The 16,819-nt window shown below is 45.2% G+C and overlaps 1 protein-coding gene across 1 annotated transcript in view; it reads left to right on the top strand.

Annotated features, from left to right (window-relative positions):
* Positions 1 to 16,462, top strand: part of TEX26 (testis expressed 26) — a 39,156-nt gene extending 22,694 nt beyond the window's left edge. Inside the window, exon 7 of the mRNA XM_029209964.1 lies at positions 16,365 to 16,462. Within this exon, the coding sequence (XP_029065797.1) occupies positions 16,365 to 16,462 (98 nt within the window). The remainder of the gene's footprint in view (positions 1 to 16,364) is intronic.
* The last annotated feature ends 357 nt before the right edge of the window (positions 16,463 to 16,819 follow it).

The raw sequence follows: 16,819 nt of genomic DNA, 5'->3' as shown, positions 1-16,819 counted from the left end.
TACATTTAGGTCTATAATCCATTTGGAGTTTATTTTTGTGTATGGTGTTAGGGAGTGTTCTAATTTCATTCTTTGACATGTAGCTGTCCAGTTTTCCAAGCACCACTTATTGAAGAGACTGTCTTTTCTCCATTGTATATCCTTGCCTCCTTTGTCATAGGTAAGTTGACCATAGGTGTGTGTGTTTATCTCTGGGCTTTCTATCCTGTGCCATTGATCTATATTTCTGTTTTTGTGCCAGTACCATATTGTCTTGATTACTGTAGATTTGTAGTATAGTCTGAAGTCAGGGAGTCTGATTCCTCCAGCTCTGTTTTTTTTCCTCAAGACTGCTTTGGCTATTCGGGGTCTTTTGTGTTTCCATACAAATTTTAAGATTTTTTCGTTCTAGTTCTATAAAAAAATGCCACTGGTAATTTGATAGGGATTGCATTGAATCTGTAGGTTGCTTTGGGTAGTACAGTCATTTTCACAATATTGATTCTTCCAGACCAAGAACATGGTATATCCCTCCATCTGTTTGTGTCATCTTTGATTTCTTTCATCAGTGTCTTATAGTTTTCCGAGTACAGGTCTTTTACTTCCTTAGGTAGGTTTATTCCTAGGTATTTTATTCTTTTTGTTGCAATGGTGAATGGGATTGTTTCCTTAATTTCTCTTTCTGATCTTTCGTTGTTAGTGTATAGGAATGCAAGAGATTTCTGCACATTAATTTTGCATCCTGCTACTTTACCAAATTCATTGATTAGCTCTAGTACTTTTCTGGTAGCATTTTTAGGGTTCTCTATGTATAGTATCATGTCATCTGCAAACAGTGACAGTTTTACTTCATCTTTCCCAATTTGTATTCCTTTTATTTCTTTTTCTTCTCTGACTGCCATGGCTAGGACTTGCAAAACTATGTTAAATAATAGTGGTGAGAGTGGACATCCTTGTCTTTTTCCTGATCTTAGAGTGCTTTCAGTTTTTCAACATTGAGAATGATGTTTGTCATATATGGCCTGTGGGTTTGTCATATATAGCCTTTATTATGTTATTATGTTGAGGTAGTTTCTCTCTATGCCCACTTTCTGGAGAGTTTTTATCATAAATGGGTGTTGAATTTTGTCAAAAGCTTTTTATGCATCTATTGAGATGATCATATGGTTTTTATTCTTCAATTTGTTATCTGGTGTATCACATTGATTGAATTGTGTATGTTGAAGAATCCTTGCATCCCTGGGATAAATCCCACTTGATCATGGTGTATGATCCTTTTAATGTGTTGTTGGATTCTGTTTGCTAGTATTTTGTTGAGGATTTTTGCATCTATATTCATCAGTGATATTGGTCTGTAATTTTTCTTTGTAGTATCCTTGTCTGGTTTTGGTATCAGGGTGATGGTGGCCTCATAGAATGAGTTTGGGAGTGTTCCTTCCTCTGAAATTTTTTGGAAGAGTTTGAGAAGGATGGGTGTTAGCTCTTCTCTAAATGATTGATAGAATTCACCTGTGAAGCCATCTGGTCCTGGGCTTTTGTCTGTTGGAAGATTTTTAATCACAGTTTCAATTTCATTACTTGTGATTGGTCTGCTTATATTTTCTATTTCTTCCTGGTTCAGTCTTGGAAGCCTATATTTTTCTAAGGATTTGTCCATTTCTTGATGGTTGTCCATTTTATTGGCATAGAGTTGCTTGTAGTAGTCTCTTAGGATGCTTTGTATTTCTGCGGTGTCTGTTGTAACTTCTCCTTTTTCATTTCTAATTTTATTGATTTGAGTCCCCTTCCTCTTTTTCTTCATGAGTCTGGCTAATGGTTTATCAATTTTTTTTGTCTTCTCAAAGAACCAGCTTTTAGTTTTATTGATCTTTGCTATTGTTTTCTTTGCTCAGCTCAGTAAAACTTTATTCTGCTGTCTGATGATGGGTGGGGTTGAGTTCCCTCCCTGTTGGTTGTTGGCCTGAGGCTACCCAACACTGGAGCCTACCCGGTCTCTTTGGTCGGGCTAATGGTGGACTGTGCCAGGGCTCATGCCAAGGAGTACTTCCCAGAACTTCTGCTGCCAGTGTCCTTGTCCTCACAGTGATACACAGCCGCCCTCTGCCTCCGTAGGAGACCCTCCAGCCCTAGCAGGTATGTCCGGTTCAGTCTCCTATGGGGTCACTGCTCCTTCCCCTGGGTCCTGATGTGCACACTACTTTGTGTGTGCCCTCCAGGAGTGGAGTCTCTGTTTCCCCCAGTCCTGTCGAAGTCCTGCAGTCAATTCCCACTAGGCTTCAAAGTTTGATTCTCTAGGAATTCCTCCTCCTGTTGCTGGACCCCCAGGTTGGGAACCTGACTTGGGGCTCAGAACCTTCACTCTAGTGGGTGGACTTCTGTGGTATAAGTGTTCTCCAGTCTGTGAGTCACCACCCAGCAGTTATGGGATTTGATTTTGCTGTGATTGCGCCCCTCCTACCGTCTCATTGTGGCTTCTCCTTTGTCTTTGGTTGTGGGGTATCTTTTCTGATGAGTTCCAGTGTCTTCCTGTTGATGACTGTCCAGCAGCTAGTCGTGATGCTGGTGTTCTTGCAAGAGGGAGTGAGAGCACGCCCTTCTACTCCGCCATCTTGGTTCCTTATCTATAAATATGTTTAAACCTGCTCTATTTTGTTAAAAAATGCTTTCACGAATAGAAGAGTAGAAAAATAACATCACTTTAAACTGAAGACTGCAATAATTTGTAAAAAATAAAAATAAAAAAATCACAATGGGACACGTGTAGTTGAGTTTTCATTATGTGTTAAAAATCTCCTGTCTGTACAAGAGGCATATGAGCCAGAGCAATGCTTCTCAATCTTGACTGCACGATAGAAGGGCCTGGAGAGATTGAAAAAATCCTGATATCCAGGCCACTTCCCAGACCAATTGCATCAGAAAATCTAGGGATGGAACCTGCAGCAGTCTGTTCTAAAATTCCCTAGGGTGATTCCAGTGCACAGCAAAGAGGAAGCCCCACTGACCTAGGGGAGCGGCAAGTTGTACCTGCTAGGTTTACGTGGATGGCTCAGTTAGGCTCTAGGCAGGAAACAGAATCCCCCCCATTTGTTTCACATGATGGGGCTTGAATGAACAGACTACTTCTGAGGGTGAGGTTTGCAGAGGCTAACAATGGAAGGAAGCTGTTACCAGCTCTAGGCCTGAATGGACAATGTGACTGGAGCCCAGTGAGACCCAGTTGCGTGGAGGAGCTGCTGTCCCCTGGGGCTGTGGTCACAGAGAGAAAGAGCCATGGCCAGAGACATGAAACAGGGAGAGACAGGGGAAGAAATACTCCACTCTTGCTTTCTCCTTCCCTCCGATACAATCTGAGCTCCTCCAGCGGCCCTCATTGACCAAGCCCAACGGACCCCACCAGAAATGTACTGAGGAAGATGCAGCCCAAAGGGTCAGGCTCCAGTGGCACAGAGTGGGCTAGGGAAGGTATTAAGGGGATTTGGAGGCCAAACAGAATATAACCAACACAGCCGGCCAGCTTTTCTCAAGCAAAACCAAAAGCAGAGTGTGTGGCCAAGTACTGAATATGATTTCTGAATGTGATTTTATAGAACACTTTATAAAACAGTGAATTTATTCATTTAAAGAATCATCTTTTAAAAAATAATCACATTTCATGAATTGAGATGGTTCCAGAAAATCCAAGGTGTATGATTATGACAGTTCAAACTTTATCCCTCATTCAACATTTAAAACAAAATATTTTTGGGAATTCCCTGTCAGTCCAGGTTGGGACTCCGAGCTTTCACTGCCGAGGACCCAGGTTCAATCCCTGGTCGGGAAACTAAGATCCCACAAGTTACATGGCATGGCCAAAAATAAAAATAAAATATTTTTAAGTCTTTTGTGCCAGACACTGTGCTGTACTAGATATCGAAATCAAAGACAGAATAACCATTCTTAAAGATTTAAGAGTCTAGTGGGAAATACAGACAAGTTAGCGATGTTACATTTTACCAGCCCAGGGTGGTGTACCCCACTTCGGGGGCACTCCCTGCCCCCAACTCCAGGCACATGGTTCTGATGTCAGCTGAAAACTCACTGCAGTCAGCCTGGGCCATGTTTGGTACCTCTCCTCTCTGGCCACCGTTGGGGTCCAGCCTGGGTTTTCCTCAGTGGAGATGTGGGCAGAGCTCTCTTTCCTCTGTGCTTATGAGGCTGTAAGACACATCCAGAGCTACCCGTGGTCTTTCTTCCAGCCTCATGGGGACAACCAGCCAGAGAATGGAGACATGGGAGAGGATGCATGAAAGAGAGGGAGGGTCCTGATGAGACTGGAGTGAGTCCTTAAGTCCAGCTGCACCTCAGCCACACGCGCCAATTCATGTCCCCTTTTGACGAAAGCAGCATTGAGCTGGGAGTCAATAGTGTTCTAACTAATACAGAAAGAATTGTCAATAAACTCTGAAGAGACATATGACAGAGCCAAGCACAGGGTGTTATGGGATTTCTGAGACGCTTGCCTAACCCAGCCTGAAGGGTCAGGAAGGTTGCTGGAATGATGTTGGGCCTAGGTCTTTCCTGGAGGCAATGGCATTGTAATTATGCTATTTTCACAAGCAAGAGCCTCAACTTAATGCCTGCAGCAGCCTGGCAGATGACCGAAATAAGGGCAGTGGGCCAGGTGTGAGGCCATAGGGAGTGGTGAGGACGATGGTGAACTGGAGAGTGCCTGCCATGTCTGGAAGGGGCTGGTGACATCCCTTCTAGACAATTGTAGCCCTGTTAGCATGTATCAGTTGTGTAGGGTTTCAGGAAAATCCCTTTTTTCACTGTATCACTACAATGTCCCTCTTTATGTTCCATAGTATTCCATATGCTGAAGTCTACTTTGATATTAATGTAGCTATTTCTGTTCTTTTGGTTAGTTTCAGTATATTTTTCCATCCTTTTGCTTTTAACCCATCTGTGTCTTTTCATTTAAAGTGGGTTTCACATACGTATAATACACCATGTAAATATATAATACAGCGTTGAATTCAGGAGTATGAAGAAAACTACAGCAGGCTAAAGACAGAGAGGCATGGGGGCTGCTATCTTAAGTGAGGTGGCCGGGAAGGCCTCTATAACATGGCACTGAGCTCACTCCTGACAGAAGTGAGGCAGGAGGGGAGAAGCTTGTGGATGTTTGGAGGAAGGACTTTCCAGGTAGAGGGAACAAGGGCAGAAGCCCTGCAAGTTATAAGAGAAGGTCAAGGTTGTCCTGGAGAAGTGAGGGGAGAACAGTAGGAGATGAGGTGAGACAGGTAGAAGGGCAGATCAGAGAAGCCTCCAAGGTTATGGATTTTACTTTGAATGATATGAGGAGCATGGCAGGTATTTGAGTAGAGGGTTGACATTGTCCAACTTCTGTTTCTAAAAGACCACATCCTTACATTGTAGTGGGGGCAGAAATGAAAACTGGGAGACGAGTCAGGAGGTACTGCCAAGGTCCAGGTGAGAGACATGGGTGGCTTGGACTAGGAGGTATTGGTGGCAGAAGTGAGGAGTGGCTAGATTCTGAAGACACTTCAAAGGTAGAACAAATAGGATTTGTTGGTGGACTGAATGTGTGCTTGGGAGAAAAAAGAGGGGAGGGAGATGACTCCAAAGGTTTTTCCCTAGGCAATTAGAAAAATGGAGTTGTTATGTGAGACAGGGCAGGTGGAGGAGGCGTGGGATTGGGTAATCAAGGGTTCCATTTTGGACAGTGGATAGCACCCACATATAATTACTATTAATTGCACCCTGGCAGGACAAGATGGTAAGAGAGCATTTTTAATACCAGTTATTTTCCTCTTTGTTCACTCCCTGGCATTTCCTCCCACCCCACCTCCCAGCTTCATGTTAGCATCAATTACCTTCACATGTGATGGGATTAATGCACCCGGGGTGGTGGGGGAGGGGGGAGGGGGGAGGGGGAGGGGAGAGAGGAGGAACCTCCCCAGGTACTCCAGTTACAAATCCTGGCACAGTGAGGGGTGAACCACCACTGTGGGTACAGCTCATCAGCACTGGCTGCTCCCAGCAAGAAAGTAGCAAGATTTTCTTCACCTGGCATCTCTGTGATCATCAGTAATTACCCCTGGGGACAGAGTAGACATGATTCTAATCAGTACAGGAGTCCCTGGCAGGTTTTGCTGTCTGATACCACGAACTGGAGAGGAAGAAGAGCAGGTTCTGCTTTGGGAAGGTTAGAAACATCTCATGCTAACAGGTAAGAAAACGTTCTCTTCGTCCTTTTCTTTTCTTTTCTTTTTAATCTCATAGAATTTTCTAGAATTCTGCTTGGGGTACAGGCAGAGAGCTGTTTGCAGTAAAAATGGGTATTATAAGGTAACTATTTACATTGTCAAGGAAGCAGGTTTTGCTCCTCAGGAGAAAGGTAAAGGGAAGTTTGTCCCATTCATTGTAAAGACTGACCACATGCCTCCCTCAGCCTGGCACAAACATGGGATGCAGCAGTGCACGGGGCTTAGTGTGCTCAGCTAGCTGTTGCTATGGAATTTTGTCCCTGCAATCAGAGCCTCTGCCTTGATAACTTAATTGTACTTAAAAACACAAAAAGAACCCTTGAATTTGAGTAAATCCTGAGAATATCATGAAGGCTTTTGATTAATGTAAAATTAAAGCTCTTTCAGAAGCATTAATTGTATAAAAAAAAACACTATTCAAAGAGCTGTAAGGATGGCCCAAACCATTTGAAGATATGCAGTCATTATCTTAAAATCTGGTTAATTAATGCACTAAGTGTCATCAAACACCTTGACTTCAGGGCACTTTATTTATATTTAAGTTCCTGTCTCATTTTCTCGTTGTTCTGACCCTTTGATATCTATGTTTCCTTCCTGCATTGCCCTATCCTGAATCTTTTCCATGTTCGCTGGAAAATAAACCCTAGAATATTTCCAGCTCTCTTTCTCAGCATCCTTCTTGCTGACCAGGTGTGGATGAGATGTCATAATTAAAAGTGACCCATTTCTTCTGAGATTGCTGAGATAAAACATGCTTTTAGCTTGGCAGAAGAATTTTGTCTTTGTTGAAAGAAACAAACTGTAAGCATAATATTAAATCAGTATTAAGAGTGACAAACAATACACTTAAAAGTTTGGGAAATTACTATTCCCTCAAATAAGGTAAAAGAAACCATTAAGTTCTGAGCAAAATGCCACCCTCAAGCCCTTGGCACAATCATCTTACCAGCAGGCATGAGTCACCTTGATCTCTGTCGTGTGAAACCACAGGTACCACCTAGGATGCTTAAAGCTACACACAGGTCATAGAAGACCCACAATGCCCGAATATTTAGAAAATTGATTACCTTACAAAATAAATCTGTTGGTAGGGAGTGCTCCACACTTGGTTAATTCAACAATTCAAAGGTGTAATTTAACACATATATCCTTTGTAGCTTTGTTGTTTGGGCTTTGGGGCTCACATTTGTCCTGTTGGCAAGATGGCTGCAGCATCTCCAACCAGAGGCCACATCTGAGGCAGGAAAAGCACTCAGTTTTCTCCCTTCCTTCACTTTTCAAAAGCATGGGAACCTTTCCCAAAACCACCCAGTGGACTTCCACTCACACCCGATTGGCCAAAGTTGTGTCACATGCTCATGACTAAACCCAAACCAGCAAGGAGAGCAGATTACCATGGTTGTCTTAGACCCCACGATTCACCCCCCGAGAATGGGGAGAAGCTCTGCCTCTCATGAAGGGCATGACCCCCAAGACCTACATGAGGCAGAGTTCTGTTCGCGGGGGAGCGCTGGGGGGAGATGGCTGCTGGGTGGGAATGATGGGCAGACATCTATGTTTTCCACTGCCCATCTTCCTGTCTCCCTAGCTGCCCCTTTATAGCCCCCTTACTTACTCCTCTTCCGTCTGCCTGTCCTTGAAATACTAGGATTCCTCAGCACCCAGCCCGGGCCATCTTCTCTTCTCTGTGTGTGCTCCCTCAGTCCTGTGGTTTTAAATGCCATCTACACGTTGGCAACCCTCAAAATCGGTATCTTCTGCCCAGACCTCTCTCCTCTGAGTTCCATATTTGGACATCTAACTTCCCACGTGACAGCTCTACTTTCATGTCTCAGAAGCATCTCAAACATAATATGCCCAAAACCGAGCTTTTTATTTTCCCCCAACCCAGCCCCTTCCCAGGTTTTCCATCTTAGTAAATGGCACCTCCATCTGCCAGGTGTCTCATGACAGACGTTTGGGAGTCAGTCTTGACTCTTACCCTCCCTAACTGCCCATCACAACCACTCTTCTTTTATTCAACATGGCATTGAGCACGCTGCTCCTACAATAGGTGTCCAGCCCACAGTAGGCACTCAACAAATATTTGTTGAAAATGATTGAGTGTGCTTGTATGGTACATCCCTTGACTGGAGAGTGGAAACATGGAAGTTTAGAAAGAGCTTGAGGGTAATAACATGCGACATTCTGATAAAGGTGTTCATTTGGGGATGAACTGAAAGAAACATTGACAGTGCTTTCTGAGAATTATAATGCCACTCTTCCTCCCCAATTCAAACATATGCCCACCAATATTTTGGCAGGACTTCCATGAGCACTAAAAGAGTAGAGATGAAATCTTACAATTTACTTGGAGCTTCTCTCAGGTACATTGGCTTCCTTATGGCTCCTGGTAGCAATGCCACATTCAATGGTACAGTGCACAATGAGGGCCCAACGTGAATTGAAATTGTGATGCATGATCGGCATTTTCTCTCAATAAGTCTTGTGATCAGCAACTACTGAAATGAAGAGTTGAGAGATGTTGTTCTTTTCTTTTCCAACATCAGTGACACTGATGGCTGTGATGTTGAAAAGATGGAGGATTTTAACAGTCAGCTACTGCTGCATAACAAGCACCTATAAAATCTTGGTGGCAATGAGAATTTATTTCCCATGCATCTGCAGCTTGGCTGAAGTGGCTCCTCTGGGCTGGGTATTGCTGGGGTAGTGCTTCAAGCCATCGATCTGGCTGGGTTTGATGGTGAAGAGGTGAATGTTCCACATGTATTCATTGTGGGTCCCACTCAAGGGAAGTTCTTCTCACACTAATGACAAAAAACACAGGAGGGCAAGTGGAAATTCTTGAAGCTTCTTAAAGCCACGACTCAGAGCTGGCACACTGCCACTTTAGCTAGTTAGTCAAAGCAAGCTGTAAGATCAAGCTCAAAGTCAAGGGCTTTTCTGGGATGATCTACAGAGCTACAGGGCAAAAAGCATGGATACAGGGAGGAGTGTTGAATTGGAACAACACTTCAATCTGCCCGAGTATATACTACACATCAAAGAAAACAGAAGAGAAAGCTTGTGTTCAGCTTGAACTGATCAAGTCCAGGGTGGGGCTGCATCTCCCTCTGCTCCTGTCTGCTTTTCATTGTAACTCAAACTATACCTTATGGTCCCTTTGAAATAGACTACCCAATATAGGTTCCATCCCTCCCCAATTCATTCCATTTTTTATCTATTCAGTAACACCCAGACTACTTCCCGGGATGGTGCCCTGGACGTTGATTTCTTAGTATGGTTGTTATGGGAAGCTTTTCATTTCACATCTGCTGACACAATTTGCTGTCTCTCTAAAATAAAAAATAAAAAAAAAAGAGAGAAAGAGAAAGAGACTCATACTCTGATGGCTGTAAAGAATAATGAGTAATTTATTCAGAGCTATATACAAATCAGACTATCATCTTCCAGACAGAATCAATAATATAATTTTAAGCCCACACACATTTACAAATGCGAACACTCCAGTGCAGCTGGGTTGCCATGGGCAACCAGGGCATGCCAGCTTGTGATCTGAAACAGGCTGATGTCTCCCAGCCTGGGAAGCACATTCTGCAGACAGACTCCAAGGGAGGAGAGGATGTCAGTGTTGGCTCTGATCTGGCCGCCACACAAATGCACCCCTGTGATGGTTTCGATTAGTTCTCGTCTGAACTGCGCAGCTTTTTAAAACTCCTATTTACACAGGACTTCTTCAGTATCCCTTCTGTGTCTGTGTTGAAGCAGGCTGGGGAATGGAGTGGGGAGAGTGTGATGGAGCCGTGTGGACTAGAGCAGGCAATGAGAAACTCCACCCATAGCTACTGACGGTCTGAGGTCAGAGCAGCAAAAAGGATGCTCAGGTCAGAGGCCAGGAGGCAGGCTGGTTGGTCAACTGGAAAGTGGGCTCAATGGGTCTTCCCCAGAAGAGGTCCTGATCAGATGTCAGGAGCTGATGTACGCTGGTTGGAAAAACAAGAGCAAGAAACAGGAAGGCATGAAGAGGAAAGAGAAGGTGGTTTGAGGCAAAAACAAACACTGGGAGTGGGGTGAGGGGCAGACAGGTCCCATTAAAAGGGCTGGAGGGAGGGGATAGCACACAGGAATGACCTGTGATGACTCCATTTAAATATGTCAATACAAACCTAAATTCATTGTCAAAAGAGCCTGTCTCAGTCATCTAGGGCTGCCATAACAAAATACCATACACTATCTGGCTTAAACAACAAACATTACTTCTCAGAGCTCTGGAGGTTAGAAACCCAAGCATCATGGTGGCAGTGTGGTGGGGTCCTTGCTGAGGTTCTCTTCCTGGTTTATAGATAGCTGACTTCTCCTTTCCTCCTCACATTGTGAAGAGAGATCACCTCTCTAGGGTCTCTTTTTGTAAAGGCGCTAATCCCATTCGTGAAGGCTCTACTCTCATGACCTTACCACTTTCCAAAGGTCCCATCTCCAAATGTCATCATATTGGGGATGAGGCTTCAACATATGAATCTGGGGGGAGAGGACACAAACTATGAATTATAGGATGTTCCTGGTGAGAGCACCACTGATAGTCACAAGAATCATGGAAACATTTAGTTAAGAATTAGGTGATTTTTTATTATACCGTAACATGATCTGTCCCCACCTCACTGACTAGTCTTGGTCAGATTCAAAGAAGAGCAGACTGGTTGAGAGATAGATCCCACACCCGCCACCGAAGAGCACACTCCTTGACTTAAAGCTGAGGCGTCTATGTCAGTTTGCACACCTGCTACAACAGGGAGGTGCCTCAGGTGGGAACAACGAGAGCAGAAGGTCTTAGATGAAGCTAACACTGGGTATTCCTGGACTGTGGGGAGACCCAGAAGCCTCAGGGTTTGTGTGAACTGGGGTGGGAACCCATCAGGAAAGTCCTTTTTTTTCTACCTTTTTTGGTGAGAACATTTAAGTTCTACTCTCTTAGCAAATTTCAATTATATCAATACTACATTGTCATCAACCACAGTCACCAAGTTATCCATTAGATCCTCAGACCTTATTCACTTTATAACTGAAAGTTCATAGCCTCTGACCAACCCCTCCCTATTTCCCCACCCCCAGCCCCTGGTAACCACCACTCAGCTCTCTGTTTCCATGAGTTTGACTTTTGTTTTAGATTCCACATATAAGTGATATCATACAGTATTTGTCTTTCTCTGTCTGGTTTATTTCACCTAACATAATGCCCTTCAGTTTCATTATTCATATTGTTGCAAATGACAGGATTTCCTTCTTTTTTCCTTCCTTTTTAAGGCAGAATAATATTCCATTAAAGATATAATGTATACGTGTGTATATATCACATTTTGTTTATCTATTCATCCGTCCACAGACACTTAGGTTGTTTCAATACCTTGGCTATGGTAAACAACACTACTGTCAGCTGGGGAGTATGGATATCTCTTTGAGACAATGATTTCATTTCCTGTGAATATATATGCATTCCAGAAGTGGAATTGCTGGATCATTCTATTTTTAATTTCTTGCGGAACCTCCATACCGTTTTCCTTAGTGACTGCACTAGTTTACACTCCCACCAACAGTGCACAAGATTTCCCTTTTCTCCACATCCTGGCCAGTACTTGTTACTTGTCTTTTGGATAATAGACACCCTAACAGGTGTGAGATGAGGAGAGTCTTCGAGGTGCAGCAAAGAAATCATAAAAAGCACTTGGGAGATCACCTGGTCGAACCTCCTCACTTCACAGACACTAAAATTGAAGTCACAGAAGTTAAACAATTTGTCCAAGGTCAGAAAACCAGAGAGGGGCATGTGTGTACAGACCGTGGAGCAGCGGGGAGCCCCTGGGCTCCAAGCAAAGGGATGGGGTGAGGAAAGGGGGCTTCAGGAAAGTGGATCTGGGGTCAAGAAGGATCAGGGATGAGAGCAGCAAGAGTCAGAGAGACCCAGAAACCACCCAGGCTGTGGGTCGTGGTAACAGAGGGTAGTAGGAGGACTGAATGACTTGGTGGCTGGGGATGGAAGGCGAGAAAGAGGAAAAGAATGACTCAACTTCTGAGTTTGAGCAGCTGGTCAAATGGTGGTTCTGCTTCCAGGAAAGTGGGCAGTAGAAAGAGTCAAAAAGGACTCAGGCTCTGAGGATGGTCCAAAGTGGGGGTCATTCTGGGGAAACCAGGCTGGAGCAGCATTTGGAAGGTGGGATCCAGAAGCCAGCAAGACAGCCAAGAGGAGAGATTCTGCAGCCAGTGAAGGCTGCCCTGGATCTTTAGGAACAGAGGGACCCCCCACCTCCACCTCCCAAACCTCATTCAAGGGCCAGCATGGAGGCCTGGCTCCAGAGTTTGCCTCTTGTTCATATCTCCCTCGTTCTTAAATCCTCTGGCTTCATATTTCCTATTATCACCCCCAAGCTCTGATCCTTTATTAAGCTGTGTGCACAATCACCTCTGAATTACTAACCTTGACAATCACTCCCTGCGCATGTGGACTTCAGTGACCCTGACATTTCTGAGTGAGAACAAGGTGCCCTCCACCTAAGACTCTCCTGGTCCCCTCACCCTACAATGACCCCTGTCGTGACCTCACTCGACAGTGACCCCTGTGGTGACATGTCCAGACCTCTCCTGTGCTCCAGACCTCCATTTCCAATTGCTGGATGGACCTCTCTACCTGGATATCTCAAAAGGAGATTCAATTCGATATGCCCCCAGTGGAATGAATTATCTTATATTGCACGTCTTTTTACTCTCCCCGTGTTCTCCTAATAGCCTCTTCCCATTCACCTCATCCAGAATCCTGGTGCCATCTTCCATCTCCCCAGTCTCCAGAGTCATGGGACCCTGTTACCGACACGCATCCTGCATCTCCATTCCCACTACCATGTTGGTTCAGGCCCTCTGCAATTCTCTCCGAGACTCCTGCAAACGGTCTCTGTCCCTCCCCATCTCTCTCCTTCGTGCTGCAGAGAGAATGGTCCTACGATGTCTTGTTAAGGTGGCTTTTCATTTTCTTAAGGACAAAATCCAGCCTCCTAAGTATGACATACACTAGATACACGGGGGTCAAGATTGTTTGACTTGCTCTGTCTCTTCCTGGAAGGCACTGCCCCTCTAGTCTGCCTGGAAAACTAATACTTATCTTTCCAGTGGCTTCTCCCTTGAGAAGCGTCTCCCCACCCTGACCTCTCCAGCCAGCGTTAAGTGCTTCCTCTCTGTGTAGTTCCAGGGCTCCAACAGACCTGGTGCTTATCAGAGTGTTAAAATTACTGGCTCACCTGTCTGTCCTCTGTTTTGTCTTCATAGTCCCAGCGTCTAGCCCAATATCTGGTATAGGTCAAGCACTTAATAAACGCTGATCGGGCTTCCCTGGTGGCGCAGTGGTTGAGAGTCCGCCTGCCGATGCAGGGGACACGGGTTCGTGCCCCGGTCCGGGAAGATCCCACGTGCCGCGGAGCGGCTGGGCCCGTGAGCCATGCCCGCTAAGCCTGCGCGTCCGGAGCCTGTGCTCCGCAACGGGAGAGGCCACAACAGTGAGAGGCCCGCGTACCGCAAAAAAAAAAAAAAATGCTGATCAAGATGAGAAAATGGATGAAGAAATGAACGAACAGTTTCATAACGCTATACCACTATGCACACACCCCCATTCTGAAGGGTCACTGCTTCCAGAGCTCTGAGTTTGACTCAGGAGAGAGCCACCCTCCTCAGACCAGCTACAGGTGTAGGAGTACAGATTCTGACAATCTGGGTAGTAAGTGAGATAGCAATAGTGTTTAGAACCAAAATGAAACCTAGAGACTCCTTCACCCACTTTCTCATTTTAGGGGCCAGGGCACAGGACTAGATAAGGTGAAAGCCACTGGACGTAGATCTGACTTAGAGTTCGCTGATCTTCCCCAGGCAAATGTTCTAGTTGCTGCGAACGTGTGGGCCAATTCTTTTACTTAAGTAGCATTTTTTTTTCTGGTTACAAAATAAGTCTTCATTATAGAATATTATAAGTTGATTGTATAGGCTCATTGTAGAAAATATAGAATACAGAGAAGAACAAAGAAAAGGAAATAGGAACCATGTGTGGAGCCCTCACCAGAGACAATTCGTTCTTTCAATCTGGCTTTTTGGAAGAAACAGAAATCCCCTCAAGGTGGCTCAACTCAAGGGGCTTTGTGGTGAGGACACACATGCAACGACAGGGAATCTCATGGAAATCTTAGAACAGAAAGCTGTCTCTGAACCGGGCTTTCATGAGGCAGAGTCGGGAGTGGCTTTGGATTCAGAGGATATCTGGGAGCCAAGGTGCACTAGCTCAAAAGCTCTACTCTGGCGCCTCCTTGTTCGTGTAACTCAGCTCCCTCCACTTGTCTGCTTCTGTCTGTCCTGTCTCCATTTCCTGAACATTTTCCCACCATTTCCTGAACACTTTTCAAATGTCCTAGTTTAGACACTGAGACAGAGAGAGACTGTCACTGGCCCAGCTAATCTTTTCAGTAGTCCTCAGGTTGATGGACATCTTTTACTCCTCTAATCAGCTGTGGGCAGGAGGGTCAAGGGTACCTGATCAGCCTTTGGTAGGACAGAAGGAGCAGGGCTGGCCTTAATAATAATAAACAACAGGGCTTCCCTGGTGGCGCAGTGGTTGAGGGTCCGCCTGCCGATGCAGGGGACACGGGTTTGTGCCCCGGTCCGGGAAGATCCCACATGCTGCGGAGCAGCTGGGCCCGTGAGCCATGGTCGCTGAGCCTGCGTGTCCGGAGCCTGTGCTCCGCAACGGGAGAGACCACAACAGTGAAAGGCCCGCGTACCGCAAAAAAAAAAAATAATAATAATAATAATAACAACAATAATAATAGCTACCATACCTGGAGCACCTACTATGTGCCTTGAACTGCTCTAAATACTTGACATACATGATAACATTTACTTCACTTTTTACCCTGTGAGATGGGCACTATAATTACGACCACTTCATTTGGGGAAATTTAATATTATGATCCATGTAGCTGTATGTCTATATTCTGCCACCCCAGAAAAAAAGGTTGAGTGTCTGCAACACTTCCGTATCCTAACCTCTTCTCTCTCCTTCAGCCCCCCACACTGCAGAGGTTCGTGCTCTCATTTTAGTTGTCCAGAGTGCTTCATTTAAATGCCCCATGTCCAAAACCACCCTACTCCTTCTCCCCTCCCCCACTCATCCAAATTCTATTCCTCTCAGTTCACTTCCAGCTCTCTGCCCCTCTCTTCACCTGACCCCAGCAAGCCTGATGCGTTGTGTGAGGTCTGCCATTATTAGAGTGGTCTTTCCTCCAAGACAGATTTTATGTTCTTTTGGTTACAATGAAATAAAATTTCAAGGCACCAAGAGTGAGAAATTCTTCAAAGAGTTTCACAGGCTCTGTAGACTCAATTCCTACATGCAACATCCAGGATGCTCTAAAGGCGGCCCTCTTAATCATCCAATAATCCTGAACCCTGACGAGGACACAGTCTGCCCTAAGGCCTACAGCTGGGCCTCTGACGGGATAACTGGTCTACCTTTTTGTTCCTTTTCCCAGAGACTAAATATGGACCCAATCAGCTGAAATGAGATTACAAACTTCTTTTGCCTTACTTGGCAACCAAAGAGATGAGTTTTCCCCCCAACCTCTATGTTTCAAAAAGATCCAATAAGCAAGATCTTTAAATCAAGGAAGTTTAAGAAAGAGTAGTACTACTCTAAGAACAAATACAAAAGGGCACAGTACTTAAGTAAAAAGTCGCAAATCTATCATTGCCTCTGTTTCCCTAAGATGGAAACACATGGAAAAACCAGCAATCCCAGGCACCTTCGGGGACTCTCCCCCTATAACAGTGTTGTCAAATTAACAGTAATTAGAATTACTGCTTAAAGAACTTGTCATTTATACCTAATTACTACAGACTACAATAAAAATTATCATGACAGATTCACTTTGTTGTAAGCTTTATTTAATTACAATCCTTAACTTCCATGGATTTTGTCTTAATAGTTTACTGCCTACTTGTTACATTGTCTGTTCAGAACTGAGAACGTTTAAGAAACCAGTAGTTCTGGGGCTGTATCAGGGGTCTCTTTTTTCCCCCCTTTACTTAAAGCAGAGTGGGAAGGGCTCAGCTTGATGCCCTCCGTCGTGGCCAGTCAAGGCAGAGATCCTGCCTCCACACCCCCAAAAGTCCTGGCCCGCTTTTGGTGACACCTCTGAGAAGGTGGCTTCTCAAAAGGGAATTAGACGTGGGGTCATGGGCAATGGGGGTGGAGGGGGACCCAAGTCTCCTTACCGAGACCCCTGACAGGACTGTGTCTCGGGATGGGGTCCGGGCAGCAACCTGAATACAGTGGCGATCCTGGGGGAGCCGCTAATGCTTCGAGCTCAGACTTGCCCCGCCGGACCTCGGCCTTCGGGGGAGCAGGGGCTGCGGAGGGCAGACCCCCCAGCCTGGCTGCCGCGGGCTTGCCTCACCCTGGGAAGATGTGCAGCCCCTCGATCGGAACCGAGGACGTGGCCCGGAGGTGGGCGCCGCCTCCACACCAGAGCCTGCGGAAGGAAAGG

This window comes from Monodon monoceros, unplaced genomic scaffold (assembly GCF_005190385.1).
Source record: "Monodon monoceros isolate NGI ecotype Baffin Bay Population unplaced genomic scaffold, NGI_Narwhal_1 Super_Scaffold_8, whole genome shotgun sequence".
Taxonomy (NCBI): domain Eukaryota; kingdom Metazoa; phylum Chordata; class Mammalia; order Artiodactyla; family Monodontidae; genus Monodon; species Monodon monoceros.
Note: the sequence above shows the minus strand (reverse complement) of the source record. Positions and strands in the feature narration are given on the sequence as shown.